Source organism: Culex quinquefasciatus, chromosome 3, assembly GCF_015732765.1.
Source record: "Culex quinquefasciatus strain JHB chromosome 3, VPISU_Cqui_1.0_pri_paternal, whole genome shotgun sequence".
NCBI classification, from domain to species: domain Eukaryota; kingdom Metazoa; phylum Arthropoda; class Insecta; order Diptera; family Culicidae; genus Culex; species Culex quinquefasciatus.
Genome location: NC_051863.1, coordinates 50,620,378 through 50,635,871, shown reverse-complemented (window position 1 = coordinate 50,635,871; position 15,494 = coordinate 50,620,378). Strand labels below are relative to the sequence as shown.

General features: G+C 37.4%; 2 protein-coding genes across 2 annotated transcripts; both read left to right on the top strand.

Moving 5' to 3' along the window:
• The first annotated feature begins 1,779 nt into the window (after positions 1 to 1,779).
• Positions 1,780 to 5,301, top strand: LOC6033580 (GILT-like protein 1). The gene is made up of 5 exons (XM_038265145.1): positions 1,780 to 2,081; positions 2,195 to 2,326; positions 4,661 to 4,822; positions 4,972 to 5,112; positions 5,173 to 5,301. The coding sequence occupies exons 1-5, from the start codon at positions 1,998 to 2,000 to the stop codon at positions 5,260 to 5,262; spliced, it is 609 nt and encodes a 202-aa protein (XP_038121073.1). The 5' UTR covers positions 1,780 to 1,997; the 3' UTR covers positions 5,263 to 5,301.
• A 549-nt stretch (positions 5,302 to 5,850) lies between these two features.
• LOC6033579 (GILT-like protein 1) lies at positions 5,851 to 9,337 on the top strand. Its single transcript, XM_001843955.2, has 4 exons — positions 5,851 to 5,980; positions 6,051 to 6,182; positions 8,847 to 9,152; positions 9,217 to 9,337. Exons 1-4 carry the CDS (start codon positions 5,897 to 5,899, stop codon positions 9,304 to 9,306), a joined length of 612 nt encoding a protein of 203 aa, XP_001844007.2. The 5' UTR covers positions 5,851 to 5,896; the 3' UTR covers positions 9,307 to 9,337.
• The last annotated feature ends 6,157 nt before the right edge of the window (positions 9,338 to 15,494 follow it).

Below are 15,494 nucleotides of genomic sequence, written 5' to 3'. Positions count from 1 at the left end.
AATAGATATGCTTCAAAATAATGTTTGGTTTATTATCTAAATTTCTAAAATATTATATTAAGTTACTTTTAGTTGCTAAAAATCGGTTAGCCAATCTTCGCTATTGTTGATTCTTTGGCATTTTGCCTTCCTCACTGAGCTAAGGCTATAATCCTGCTCTAAAAATGAACTTTTTATTAAAAGCTCAAAGACCCACCTTCATGTATACATATCGACTCAGAATCGAAAACTGAACAAATGTCTGTGTGTGTGTATGTGTGTGTGTATGTATGTATGTGACTAAAATTCTCACTGAGTTTTCTCAGCACTGGCTGAACCGATTTTGACCAAACCAAATGCATTCGACTTGGTTTAGGGTCCCATACATCGCTATTGAATTGTTTGAAGTTTCGATAAGTAGTTCAAAAGTTATGTATAAAAATGTGTTTTCACATATATCCGGATCTCATTTATATGCATGTAAACGATGTCCGGATCCATCATCCGACCCATCGTTGGTTAGGTAATTGAATGACCTTTCCAACGAGTCCACAACATTGAAGAGCTGGCAACCCTGTCTCGAGTTATGACCACTTAAGTTATATATTTGTACTTTTTTGAAGCCGGATCTCACTTAAAAGTATGTAAACGATGTCCGGAGCCATCGATGGTTATGTAATCAAAAGATCTTTCCAACGAGTCCAAAACATTGAAGAACTGGCAACCCTGTATCGAGTTTTTACCACTTAAGTTATATCTATGTACTTATTTTTCTGGATCTAAAAAAATTGCTGAAGTATGTGTCCAAACCGCTCATATTATCCATTGTTGGTAAAAAGTGAGGAAGGCACCAACCACATAGGTGGATTAAGTTAGTTTTTTTAATATACATTTGCGTTGTTGGAGTCTGCGATTTTGGTTCTTTTTGTAAATCAGAGATGAGGTTTTCGGACTTCATATTCAAGAGCTTTTAAATGTACAGAATGTAAAGTGGTTTTTTAAACCATTTTTGATAAAGAGCAATTCCCGGTCAAATAGGGAATCGGTTGAACTCGACCCTCTCTGATTTCATTGAAACTTTGTAGTCATGGTATCCTACGCTTACACAAGCCTTTTTGTGTTTATGAAGCCAGTTACACTCGATGATGATATTTGAGAAGGGCGTATGTGTTTTAGAAATATTGCTGTATCTCGTAGCCAAAAATCATTAAAAAAATGTCACTCAGTTTCAATTCGGACAAAGCCAAATATACAGTTGGATCTTTTTTTGATTTCGCTTGAAAGGTATGATACTGTATACCGGGGTTATATTGATAGGTTGAAGATTTTTTTTTGTAAAATGAAAAATGAAAATTAAATGCAAGCTGAACCATACTGAACAAACTTAATCATACTGAGCATGGTAGTATAAGGAACCTCAAGAAAAAAAATTGAAAAGTGTTAAAAGTTAACTGTAATTATGAAAACACAAAATTGTCTGAAATTATAAAATCTTACGAATTTAGATCAAAATTTGCCCCATTCAGCTACAAATCTGCAAACATATTTTTTGAGACCTGATGATATGATTGAATATTATCATTGGGCAAGGAATGGTAACTTGGTCTATTTTCACACCTTCAACCCTGGAGACGATTGATAATACGAGATCCCTATGCAGCACTAGTTCACACGTTAGTCTAGACATCAACACAACCAGTTGTGCACAACTTCTACAGATCTACGCAACGACGATGACGACAAATACCGACCTAACACCCGACCGACCACAGTTCGTCGACTTGCGAAGAGAAAGAACCAAAGTCTCCGTACCACTCAGAAGCTGCTGCGGCTGTCTCCATAGCTAGTCTAGCAGACTTGGAGAGCTCTGCGCAGCTCAGTAGAACTGCCCGAGGTTGAGCTGGTTTGGTCGAGTTTTATTTTTTTTTCGGGTATCGTGAGTACTCAAGCCACGATTAGTGGTTGAGGCTAAGTCGCGGTTCGGTTCGGTTAGTCAGTCAGTCTTCAGTTGATCCACCATGCAGCGAGTCGTGCCCGTTGTCGTTCTTGCGCTGGCCGTCGTGGCCACCAATGTCGCAGTCTTGAGTGCTGACACCACCCGGGTAAGTAAACAGCTGCAGCCGAGTTTAAACAACGGTTTTGTTTGTGTCCCTCAAAACAAGACTTAGAGCTTCATTTTTTTTATCTTATTCTTATGACCTCATCCTGCACACAGGTCAAAGTGACGCTGTTCTACGAGCACCTCTGCCCGGACAGCATTCGCTGGGTCAGCAATCAGCTGGCGCCGAACTACGACGCGCTGCGAAACGTGATGGACATCGAGTTCATTCCGTTCGGAAAATCCAGGGTAAGTTGAAGTCGCCCGCGCAACGTGGACGTATAGGCTTGTTTTGTGAACGAATGGCTTTTGGATGCGACCTTGGATATTTTTTGCTGATCTGAAAGAATGTAGTTAAGTGCGTGGATTTATTTTTATGAATATGGATAAAAGTGGTTGAACCGGAAAAAAGGTGTTGAAAGTTTTGTGGATTGAAAAATTACACGAAAGCATGTTTGAGGCACACAGTATTAGGAAACATAATCTTCATAAATTTGATTAATATTGATGAGCCAAGTGAATCAATTAAGTTGAATGCATTGCAATGCAATGCAATGCATTGTGAGAAATTTTCCCATTCTCATTGCAATCTATTGTCGTCTTACCCCTATGAAGACCATCATTCGGTTTTTTTTCTTACCAATTTTATAATTTTTAAAATTATTTTAAATCAAATGATTGCTATTTTGATTCTGAAAGTTGTACTGAAATGCAAAATTTACCTTCTATTCAATTTAGTTTCAATTAAAAGGACCATTTTGAGCAAGTTTTGGCAATTTTGGGCACATCGTTTAATATTGAGTTGAAGTTTGATGAAATTATCATTTTTGAGATCATTTCCATGATATTTATCATTATTTATGTTTTCAGTTAATTAGACTACTATTTCATTAAAATTTTATTAAAAGTTTTTTTTTAAATATGCTTTTAGTCCCCTGATGCAACGAAAAATGAGAGGTTATTCAATCAATCGAAAAATGAATTTTTGAATTTGAACACCCTTTTTTAAAGCATGCATTTGATTTTTTACGGTTTGGCCGAACGATTTTTTTTTGGATGTGGTCTACTCGGTCCAGTTTCCAGTTTGTTTAAAAGTTTGCTAAAAAAAACCATTTAGACAACAATAGTCAGACAACAAAACCAAAGTGTAAACAAAGCCTCTGTCCTGCTCGTTCCTAATGTAAACATCCACTAACGTAAGCAGGACAGACTGTTTGTTTACACTTCGGCTTTGATCCATTTACATTGTTTTGCTTGAGTTTTCCGTTCTAATATTTTATGTTTTACGTGGTTTATTTCAGTATCCTTGTTTGAATTTAGCTTGCTTAGTTTATGTTTGTTTTTGAAAGTGACTTTCTAGGGCAACATTTGAAAAGGCGCATAAGCATTTTGACAGTTGGGGCAACTTATTCACAAAACCCGCGGTGTTTAATGTTGGCTAGAGAGGCCAGCTATTGTTTTACACTTCAAATTTTGTGAAAAGTTACCTTTTGTCTCGGAATTTGCAAAATAGTTTCAGCTGTCAAATGATAATTTGCTCTTTTCATATATTGCTCCAGCTATGAAGTATTTTTTCATACTTTTTTTTATTTTTTGCGTGTTTTCATGTTTTCTGCAATTGAAAGCTACCATTCTAATTAAAATACTGAAAATTGCGTAGAGCCATAATTTGCGCGTAATAAAAATGACTAAATACTTATTTTTGCTTCAAATATAGAAAATATTAGTACATAATTTTATAAGTTACAAACAAACAAGCCTTCAACCTTCATCCCAAATAGCCGTTGTACTGAGTAGCACTCCAGACAAACAGACGTAAATCATTGAACAAATTTATCAAAAATCTACAATCAATTTTCACCAGTTTTTTTTCTAGTTGTGAAGGAGTGCACTATACAAAATATGTGATAGTGTGTTTGCATTTCAAGCAACTGTCAAACGCGTGTAAACGGGATGGAATTTAAATTGACCGTTATATTAAAAATATTGGATTTTGAAAAAGATTTACGTCTGTTTGTCTGTGTTGAATTTGTTTTTTTTTCAAAAATATTTTTAATGAGTAATAATTTACTTTAATTTGACTAGTTTAAACACTGATGTTACATACTTGATGCTTTGGCTTTCCTAGCAGTCAAATAATATATTGTATTCCCTAAATTCATTATCGGCCGCAACAAATTGACTGATTGGCATTTACGAGCTCGCTAGTATAAAAGCTTCTTATCGAATTTCCACTTTTGCAAAATAAACAGCTGTTTCTTGTGATTGTTTGGTAGAAAAAACCCGGCATTGATTGCAGGTTGATAACACCGACTCTATTTTGCGCATTCCCAATTTAAAGGATTGCATCAACTTGAAGGTTCCTCAAAAACCACGTGAAGTTAGTTTTTTTTTTCATTTTTTTTATGGACCGAACATATTTGCTAAAAGGTTTCTATGGAACTTTAGAGCAGTTCTTTTTTTTACATTCGGCAATAAAATGATAAACAAGTGACGAATCACCCTCATTCTCATTTCATATATAATTAAACTTTGTAAAAATATGGTAAAATCACATGTCACATTATCAATATTTCTCAACAGAGCATCAACGGTGGCGAATCCTTCGAGTGCCAGCACGGGCCGCTCGAGTGCGAAGGCAACATGGCCCAGTCCTGCATTCTGAACTTCCTGCCCGACCAGGACCGCCAGGTGTCATACGTGTCCTGCCAGATGGACTTCAACGCCGATCCTCGTGGCTGGGAGGTGAGTTTTTTTTAGCGCCGTGCAATTTTTAATCAAGCTGACGTGCTCGGATAATCAGTTATTACCCCGAAGCGTTGACAATCGATTTTATGACTGCCGCAAACTCTGTTACTTATCAAAATTATCGTTTATTATTTCATGTGACCTAGTGCGCCTTCCGTTCCGGCGTCAACCTGGTGAATGCCCAACAATGCGCCGAAGGACCGCAGGGTGTCCAGCTGCAGCTGGAAGCTGAACGCCGAACCCGGCAGATTCCGCTGACCTTCGTGCCAACCATCGTGTTCAACGATGTGAGTTCTGTCAGGAAACTCTGGCATGAGTACTTTTTAAACTCAAGATTTTATTTCCAGCAATTTGACCAATCCTTGACGGATCGTGCCTTCACCGACTTCTTCGGAGTCATGTGCGAGCTTACCAACAACGGAGCCGTGGGTTGTTAAGGTGCAGATCACAGCGAATGGTGCCAAACTAACAAGGCTTTACGTAAAAATATCAGTAACGATTTTGATTCATGTCTCCAGTGACAAAGTGATGATTTGAAATACACTGATAATATACTATCTTCGTTATCGGCTCCCCTCCCACTAACATTTACACACAAGATCCTCTGTAATTATTAAGTTTTTTGTAATTACAAAAGCCGACTCGGTCCTAACCAGGTCCCAGTACCGAAAAGGACCTAATAAAAATAATTTTATGAAAAAAAAAAATACTATCTTCGTTTTTTTTTTTCGTTTTTTTATTACCAAACAATCCATGTTCAAATTGTATGATATTGCTTCTTGTACGTCAGCTATGGAATCTTATCAGTTGCGTAAAACTGACCACAAGTGCCAAAATTGTTGCAAGTTCAACCAAATCAATCACGTTATTATAAAGCGTCATAATACTATTCCAAATCACTTCGTTAATCAGTGAAACAAAACTGAACACAACTTAAACCCGGCTAATCTACCTGCGGAGCGAATCAATTGACCATTACGTTGCATTCTATGGTACCATACAGCACGCTGATGAAGTAAGTTAGTTCTAGCCGGCAGTTGTTCTCGGTGTTCAGTCTATCGCTGAACCACGATGAAGCGCGTCGTGTCGGTATTATTTGTACTTGCTGCTGTAACTGCTGTTAATACAGCAGTTTTAGGAGCAGCTACTAACAGAGTGAGCGTTTACGACACCATCATTATCTCTAGGTTTAAAAAGACTGATTTAAGGTGAGAACTTTTAACAGGTTAAGGTGACGCTGTACTACGAGCACCTCTGTCCGGATAGTATTCGCTGGGTAAGCGCTCAGTTGGCGCCAAACTATGATGCACTGCGAGACTTCATGGAGATTGAGTTTATTCCGTTCGGGAAAGCGAAGGTAAGTGTAACAATTAGCAGGAGTTCACAGTTAAAGTGTAAATTTGGAAGGTGTGATTTTGGAAGGTTGAATATTACCTCTTTAATGTTGTAATTTTACATCAATTTAGACTGAAAAGGTGGCATTAGGCCAGAAAAGTGGTAAAATTACACATTTTCAGGTATTAAAAATTTAAAATATTTTATTTGACATAAAAGATGTACCCCTTCCCAAATGAAATATTACGATGAGTTTTTTTTTACTGTGTTGCCAATCGCAAAAATCTTACTTTTCATGGCATTACGAAAACGAAGTTGACTTTATCATGGCATTACACTATTCATTTAAAAGTTAAAACCTGAACCTGATTTGATTTCAAAACATATGTGTGCAACCTTTTTCTGAAGAACTCATCAAAAATAAGTATTTTTTTTATAAAAAGAAAGAAATAAATTCAAAGCACTTTATCCTAAATAATTTATAGAAAACAACCTCTTCCAGGCAAACTTCGTCCTGCCCTTTTTGGTTTCCTGACGTTTCTTGCTTTTTTGCTAATTCAGCCTCCTATGATCGAAATTTGATTTTACGCAGCTTTTCTCATACAATCTGCAGATTTTCCGGAATCGGTTCCAGAATGTCACTTTTTGGCGTAAGAACCTTCCTTGGACTTTTACGAACCCAACGCAATAAAAAGCACCTCGATGCGACGCTCCGTATTGAGCTGATTCGCGTTCGAACAAAACCGTCGAAATTTTATATATATATTAGGGTGGGTACGGATTTTGAAAAGTTCTCAGATCAAGTTCTGGTGTGGTTCCCCTTGTAGGGCATACCCATAGGGACTCTCACGCCAAATTTCAGCTCATTTGGTTAAAAACTGGCTTGTCTCAAGCGGGTTCAAGTTTACATGGGATTTACTATGGGAAATTTTGAATTTTCGTTCATTGGCTCCTACAGGCCTGAGGAAAACATGTAGAAACTTCTAGGATGGCCAGAAATGAGCGGAATCGTGTGGAGAAAACTTTCCCTAAGAGACCAGGTCGATTCGTTCAACCCCCATCGAGCTCAACGGCAATACATCCGGGGTTTTCGGAACCAACGGTTTTCACCAGAAAAGCATCAAATTTTCCTTAGCATGCTATGAATGCTTCATGAACACCGCGACGCCACATGTCAAACAGCTACCACGTGATTGTAAAATTTGCACCATAACAGTTTTTTTTTTCTTATTTGGAGGTTTAGAATATAGCTAAATTGTATCTGGATCACCATAAATGATAATTCTATAGTTCAAAAAGTAATAAAAAGTATTTTTTTATAGGCGATACCAGTCCACGTGGTAGCTGTTTGACATGTGGCGTCGCGGTGTTCATGAAGCATTCATAGCATGCTAAGGAAAATTTGATGCTTTTCCGATGAAAACCGTTGGTTCCGAAAACCCCGGATGTATTGCCGTTGAGCTCGATGGGGGTTGAACGAATCGACCTGGTCTCTTAGGGAAAGTTGTTTTCCACACGATTCCGCTCATTTCTGGCCATCCTAGAAGTTTCTACATGTTTTCCTCAGGCCTGTAGGAGCCAATGAACGAAAATTCAAAATTTCCCATAGTAAATCCCATGTAAACTTGAACCCGCTTGAGACAAGCCAGTTTTCAACCAAATGAGCTGAAATTTGGCGTGAGAGTCCCTATGGGTATGGTATTTTTAATCAAACATTCATATGTTAAGTAAATTTACCACTCAAAACAAAAAATATTTAAAAATGTTCCTTTTTGATACCAGTGTTGTAAAGTTCTACTTTTCAGCACTAAAATGGGTGCTGAAAAGTTGAACTTTTCAACACTAGTATCGAAAAGTAACATTTTTCAATATTTTTTTGTTTTGAACGATGAATTTACTAATCACATGAATGTTTGACATAAAATTCCATTAAAGAAGCGTTTTTGGAATTGCCAAAATGTTGTAAGCAACTCGTTGCAAAACTTGATTTTTTCAGCACTCGTCGTATTTATCCAACTCGGTAAACCTCATTGGATAAATGTACAACTCGTGCTGAAAAAATCTTCTTTTTGCAACTTGTTGCAGAAACTACTATTTTTAAATTGCATCAAATGGTAAAATTTCAATACAATCATTTATAATATATTCAAAAATAGTACGCTAAACTGAGGAATTGAGATATTTCAAGGATTTTTTTAAGGAACCGTCATCAGGGGTGACATTGGGTCTGGGGGGTGAGATTGGGTCATACAAAAATGCTGAAATTTGTTTGACCCAATCTCACTCCCCAGACCCCTGATGATGGAATTCATAAATAAAATTTGATTTATTTAGGTTTCATACCATATATTAATTTGATATTTCAAAGGATATTTTAGTATTTTTAAATATTTTGTTTTTACTAGACTTATACTGTAACCACTTTGTGATACCTTTGAATATTTTTATTTTTTGCCCTTCCAAAAACCGTCAAACTGCATGCGAAATTTACTTGAGGATATCGTGGAGAATTTCCCTTATCCTGTTAAAAAAGTTAAGCAACTCTAAAACCACCGTTTCTTAGAGAAGCGAAACAAATGCAAAATATTTAACCTCAAAAATAATTTTAAATTTCTGAAATCATTCATGAATAAGATTGCTTAAGACAAGCTCATGTCAAATTTTAAATTTTGATCCATTTCTCCAGAGCATCAACGGCGGCGAATCCTTCCAGTGCCAGCACGGTCCGAAGGAGTGCCAGGGCAACATGCTGCAGGCGTGTGTGCTACACTACCTCCCCGAGCAGCAGGACCGCCAAGTTTCGTACGTGGCCTGTCAGATGAACTTTAGTGCCGACCCAGCCGGCTGGCAGTGCGTCGAACAGTCCGAGGCGCATCTGCAGTCGGTTCGGAACTGCGACGAAGGTGTGCTGCGAACGCAACTGCTGCTGGAAGCCGAACGCCGCACGCAGCAGATTCCGCTGACCTTTGTGCCGACCATCGTGTTCAATGGGGTAAGAGGGGTTATGGCTTGAAGATTAGGGGTTAGACATAATTTTGATTTTGGTTATTTTACAGAAATTCGATCAGACGCTACAAGATCGAGCACTAAAGGACTTCCGTGGAGTCATGTGTGAGCTCACCAATAAGAGAGTTACTGGTTGTTAAAGCTGATGTTAATAAAAACGTTGAAAATGTTGAAGTTGCGTTTTCTTCATCACTGTCCTGGAATATCTCAGCGGTTCTAATCAGCCTCCATTATCTTCGGTGGAGCAAAACGCATCGATAAGATTGTACTCAACGAAGTTCTCAAACCACCAACCAGAAGCTTCCACATTCAATAAACTAATTAACAACGACAAGACGCGAGCATGACCGACACCGTGGAAGCTCACCACCTGATGGAGCAGGTTCACCGGCATCTGGATCAGCTGTACCAGCACAGCGCCAACCAGATGGAAGCGATCGAGCAAAGATCGTTGGAGTCGGACGATCCGTTTGTGGCGTTCGACGAGCTGGACGAGCATAGTTTGGTGGTAGATCAACATCTGCATCAGCTGAACGGTAACATCGACGCTATCGATCGGATCTTGAACGAACTTTCGGATGAGAATTGTCACTTGCATGCAAGGTTGACGGCGCTGAAGGCCAACCTGGATGGAGCAACTGCGAGGTTGCATAATACGAAGAGGAGCGATAACCAGAAGTCCATGAAGCACTGGGAAGAGTTGAGGGTGCATTTGGATAGTTGTCACTCGGAGTTGACGCTGACCAAGGATGTGCTGGTGAGACGGATGCATGAGAAGCAGCTCAAGCTGACGGCGGAGTACGTGAAGAATCAAGAGTACGAGAATGCTGTGGTTGAGTTTGGCAGTTTGAAGGGAGATGTTGGTCGGGAACTTGAAGATATTATGGATGAAGTTTATACTGGAGATACTGAAGAAGCCTTGAAAGTGATTCTGTTTTTGGAACAGTTGCAAGAAGATCAACGAGTTGTTGGTTTGGGATTGATGTTTGATCTTTTATCCAAGTACGATCAGCTGGATCATCCAGTTGCGTTGATCTTGCTAGGATTGATTAGTGAATGTACCTTGACGGAAGAACTTGAAAATTTAAAACAAAAGCTGCATAATTCAGTACGATTCATAGGAGAACTAGACAGATATTCACGGCATGATCAGTTCGACCAGGAGATTTGCCATCATCTATCCTTAGATAGTCTTGATCTTCTAATGAAACAATCATATCAAGAAGATCTTCGTCCAGCATGCACATTCATCAGGAAACTACCCAAAATCGAACAACGAATTCAATGCTGTACATCCCTCATCCAAAAGCTGAATTCCGAGGATCACTGCTCAGAACACGGAATCATCATATTGGCGAATCTCATCAAATCTACCATGGATCTCCCGAACTTCCAAGTCGCCACGAATGCCAACGAACTGATCACGCTCAAAAGCCAACTCCCACCACCAATAATCGACATAATTTGGCACGAAGTCCGACTCAAGTTTGGCCAGTACTACATGGAGGTCAAATCCACCGCTGTACACCGTAACTTTACCCACGGAATGGATTGGGACTACCTGTCCAGTAAGGCCGGAAGACACGAGTTTATCCCGTTCAACCACGGTGAAGAGTTCGAGCTTAGGAACGTGACCACGCAGCTGCGCTTGATCGAAAAGGATCAGCATCTGAGGTGGTCTGCCGGGGAAGGAGATCGGTGGCAGCTGGTGCCAAAACGAAACCAGCGATTCTGGATCCGTAGCGTCCGCACGGGGAACTACGTTTGCTCCTGCATGGCGCATGGGTTTGGATCTTTGGACGCGGATACCGAGAATGCGATTGCGATCAAGTTTCGGTGCTTGCGGGTAGATGGGGACGAAGAAGAAGAAGAAGGTGGACATTTTGATGTTGAGATTAGCAAATTTGAGCTGGAACGGGAGTCGTCAGAGTGTAAGATGATGTGATGCGTCGAGAAGCTATGATTAACGATATTTGAAAAAATATTTCAAATTAAAATTTTGTTGAAAATAACTCGCAACCAATAAAAAAATCAGTTGAAGTTTTAAGGGCAGTTTAAGAAAATAATTTGTTATCCCTTGTTATGGTAAGCTAAACATATTTAACATTTCTATTAGCTGTTAATATCCAAATTATTCATTATCCAAAGTGGAATTTTTTGCAAGGGAATTCGGATAATCGAGTTTGAACTTTATTTAAACAGCAATTTTCAAAGGTCCCTATCATGTTGATCAATACCGACGCCGGCCACGACCAGTGGTAAGACACGGGGAAGTGGATGGGAATGTTGGTCCGATACTTGAGTGATGGAGACCGCTAAATCGGCTGCGTCTCCGACAAAGTTTCATACTAGTTTTGAGGGGTTAGTAAGATGGGAATGAGGTCAGGATTCACTGTGGTAGGTAATGCGACCATAAGCAATTTGTTTATCAGTTGAAATTTAAAAAAATCTTAGGCAGCTGGCTGCGTAAAGATAAATAATTGATTATTTAAACAGTTTTTTTAATCGAACGCGTGCCAACCGAGCAGTAGTGCTATGGGATGGACTTAGCAGTGTATTTTTTGCTGTTTGTACAATTTAGATAACACGAGCAAATTTTTAAAAATAGTACATAAAAGACGCTTTACTCTTCATATAAGGGATAGCTTGTTGTGTTAATACTAATACTGCCAGTTGGAATATTTTATTACAATCAACGAATTTAAACGAAAAGAAAACAGGACACCGCGTAAACGATTGTTGTGAAATTAAAACAATAATTTAAACGAACTGAAAATAAAATATCAAACAAAATCACCGAAAAACATCATGCAGAGTAACCGCAAGGTCCCGCTACTCACAATTGAATCTTAACAGCGATACAACGAAGAGAAGGAAATGCAAAAAATGAGTCTGGGCGTCCCCGTAGCCAGCGCACGATTTTTTTTCCTAAATGTCAGCGTGACTTTCGATAAACGATTCAATAGAAATGACATTATCACCGTGAAAATTTAACAAATTATGTGAAAAATGAATGCACAATTTACCCGACGCCGTGCCTACTGATCAACGATGCTATAGGAAGGGCTTTAAAAATCACAAAACAACTAATGTAATCTTAATTAAAGCACAATAAAAAACACCAATCACTGGAAAAAAATGACCATCCAAAATCGACTCGATAGATTTAACAATATATTTTTTGTTTATTATTAACAGAAAAACTCTTGATGTTATTACAATTAACCCTTACAGTCCGAACGTCTGATGCGAGATACCGAAAAAACCTTTAAAATGCTGTATCTTTGGCCTGTTTTGACCAAATAATCCCGTTCACCCCTCAAAAGAACCGGACAAATCTCTATTTTCAGAATCTATTCACATGATGGGCACTGCCTACTGAGTTTTGTACATAGAATAATTTTCATGAATTTCGTCAAAACTTGTTATAATTTTTATGTTTCAATGAAATAATATCATCATAAAAAATATCTTAGTAGGCAGTGCCTATCATGTGAAAGGTAATTTAATTAAGAAATTTTGGAGAAAGGCACTATTTATTTCAGGAAATTGGGCATATCTCTGCTTATATTGAACCAAAACTGATACTTTTTTATGGAAATTGTTCAGAAAACTGTTCTCTACAATGTGATTGATTCTAAAATGTTTTAAAATGTAATAGTGTGATGTGGCAGAGGATTGAAAAAATAATTTTTGGAACATATTGGGTAATAAACAGCTTATTTATTAAATATTCCATGTTTTCCATTGTATGATGCTCAAAATCGAATACCGGGCAATGTGTTGCTGTTATTTCATGACAAATTGTACAAAGAAAAGATTTACTTTCGGTCGTATCGGGGTTTCCAGCTTGGATTCTGGGTTAATTTTAAAGAAAGCTAGAAATCTGGTAAGTTTGGTTCGATTTTTTTTTGTTGAGGTCAATAATGGGTCAAATATAGTTGGTTAGAGTCCTCAAAGCATATTCATAAGAAATTTGAGTGATATCAACATGAATGCACCGATTTTCTGTGACTTTTTTGAACAAATATCCCATAAAATCGAAGAATTATCTTTAAAAAAAAGTTGCTCTAGACCCCCCGATGAAATATTTCGGTATACCCCGCAAAATGTCGGGAAAGAGCCCTTCTTTCACGGTGCCAAATATCAGACAAACCGAATTTTTAAAAATTAGTTTGTTCTAAAAAACACACCGTGTAGTTCCAGTGATCGACTAAATTTTTAATTAAAATTGAAATTATACGAAAACTATAATAGGAACTATACCCTTTATCAGCCTATTTCTATTATCGGCCTATCAGCACTTTGATCACGAATTACAGCTTTCATAAAGTGTTGTTGACTGTTCCAAAGTAATAAATAGCTCAAATAAAAGTGAGCAAGCAACTCCCCATTGTTGATACATCTAAAAATGTTGATTTAATAGCGGAAAACGGCAAAAGTGATGAGAATTGGTCGAACGGCTTAGAGTGATTAAAATGGGTATATTTCCCCTATGTATTGAACTATTTTTTTGCAATTCCGTCGTGAAACTACTTAGGGTAGGGTAGTCATCAATGAGACACGTTTGGTTTTCAACATTCAACGATTTTTGCATTTTATTCATCAGAATGTTTGAATGAGCTTTTTGTTGCATTTTCTTTCTTTTAATGTGTTCTAACATTGAACAAAATATGAGATGGATCGGACCTCTACAGCCAAAGTTATTCAACTGTCTCATTGTAGACGCACTTGACAGGAACAATGAGATACTCTACGAAAATCAATACTTTTTTAGTAAAACATCATGTTTTTGTATTATTCCATTGCAGGTGACTTGCCTTGAACATTTTAAAGCAATTTTGCCAACATTTAACTATAATTATCAAAAGTTATACTGAAAAGTACTTAAATTTTGTTATATTTATAACAAATAACTTTTTATTTTTGGTTAAATGAAGTTAAAACTGTATAAATATGCCCAAAATCACTTTCAATTCATGTTTTGAAAGATTTCCATAGATTTTGAAAAGTTTAATGGAGAAAATCAAAGTGTCTCATTGTTACCTATGGGCTGAAGTGAGTGGGGAACAATGAGACAGCCCTCGATTCTGCTAATAATCTTAATTTTGGTCAAACCTAATGAAAGGACATTGTCAGACGTGCATCGGCACTCAATAGCACTTCACCACATTTTGAGATGATGGCCTTCGAAAACCGGCAGAGTTAATCATTGCTCACTGTGCAACAAAACAAGCTTAAGTTTGATGGTTATAATAATCGTTTTTCACTATGCAATTTGGATTACCAACAAATTAATAGTGATTTGAATAACACAAAAATTTCAAGTGCTAAATGTGCTATTTAGCACTCAAATAGCACTTCATCGCCAAAACTACCGAATAAGTGAAGATAAAGGTTTCCGTCGTTCAGCACCTCATAGTGCAATGAAAAAAACATACATTCTGTACAAAACAAATTGATATGGTGGAAATTTGATGAAACATTAATTTTGGTGTAAATGGCAGCCTACGTGCGAAAAAGTATTTTTTTTCCATAATTTACTTTTACACCCAAGAATCAAATATTTATGGATAACTTTTCAAGGGAGCGTCCATAACTAAAGCCAATATTATGGCAGACGTGTATCAAGTAGACACACCTTTCCCCCAAATATGAGCCTGATTGGTTGAAACTACGACTTGTGAAAGCCATTTTATCATTGTTCCCCGTGTCTCATTGATGACTACTCTACCCTACTTTGTCTGTCATTCTTGAACGATGAAAAAGCCTACTTTTTCTGTAAACTTTTCCAAATAAATGCTGAAAAGTTCTACTTTTCAGCACTGAAATGGATGCTGAAAAGTAGAACTTTTCAAAAACTGTTTCGAAAAGTAATACTTTTCAACATTATTTGATTTAACCGGTTAATTGACAAAAATACATGAACATTTGACTTATAATTTCACTCAAAGGGTGATTTTCTGAATTGCAAAAAATGTTGTATGGAACATGTAGCAAAACTTGATTTCTTCAGCTCTCGTCGTATTTAACCAACTCGGTGAACCTCGTTGGATGGTACGACTCGTGCTGAAAAAATCTTGCTTTTGTAACTTGTTTTACATAAGATGTTTACTGATCCATTTGAAATTTCTTGCAATTAGTCAAATCAGTAACAAAATTTAATAAATGGCAGGATTGTTTAAAGTTGTTGTTTAAAATTAACCTTTTTGTATAATTTTTTTGCAGGGGTTGAGGGATACCTTTGGTTCCCTTAAAATGTTAAATATTGTTCAAAATGTTTACACATGTTCAACAAAATTTGAAATCTTCTATATATATAAAAAAT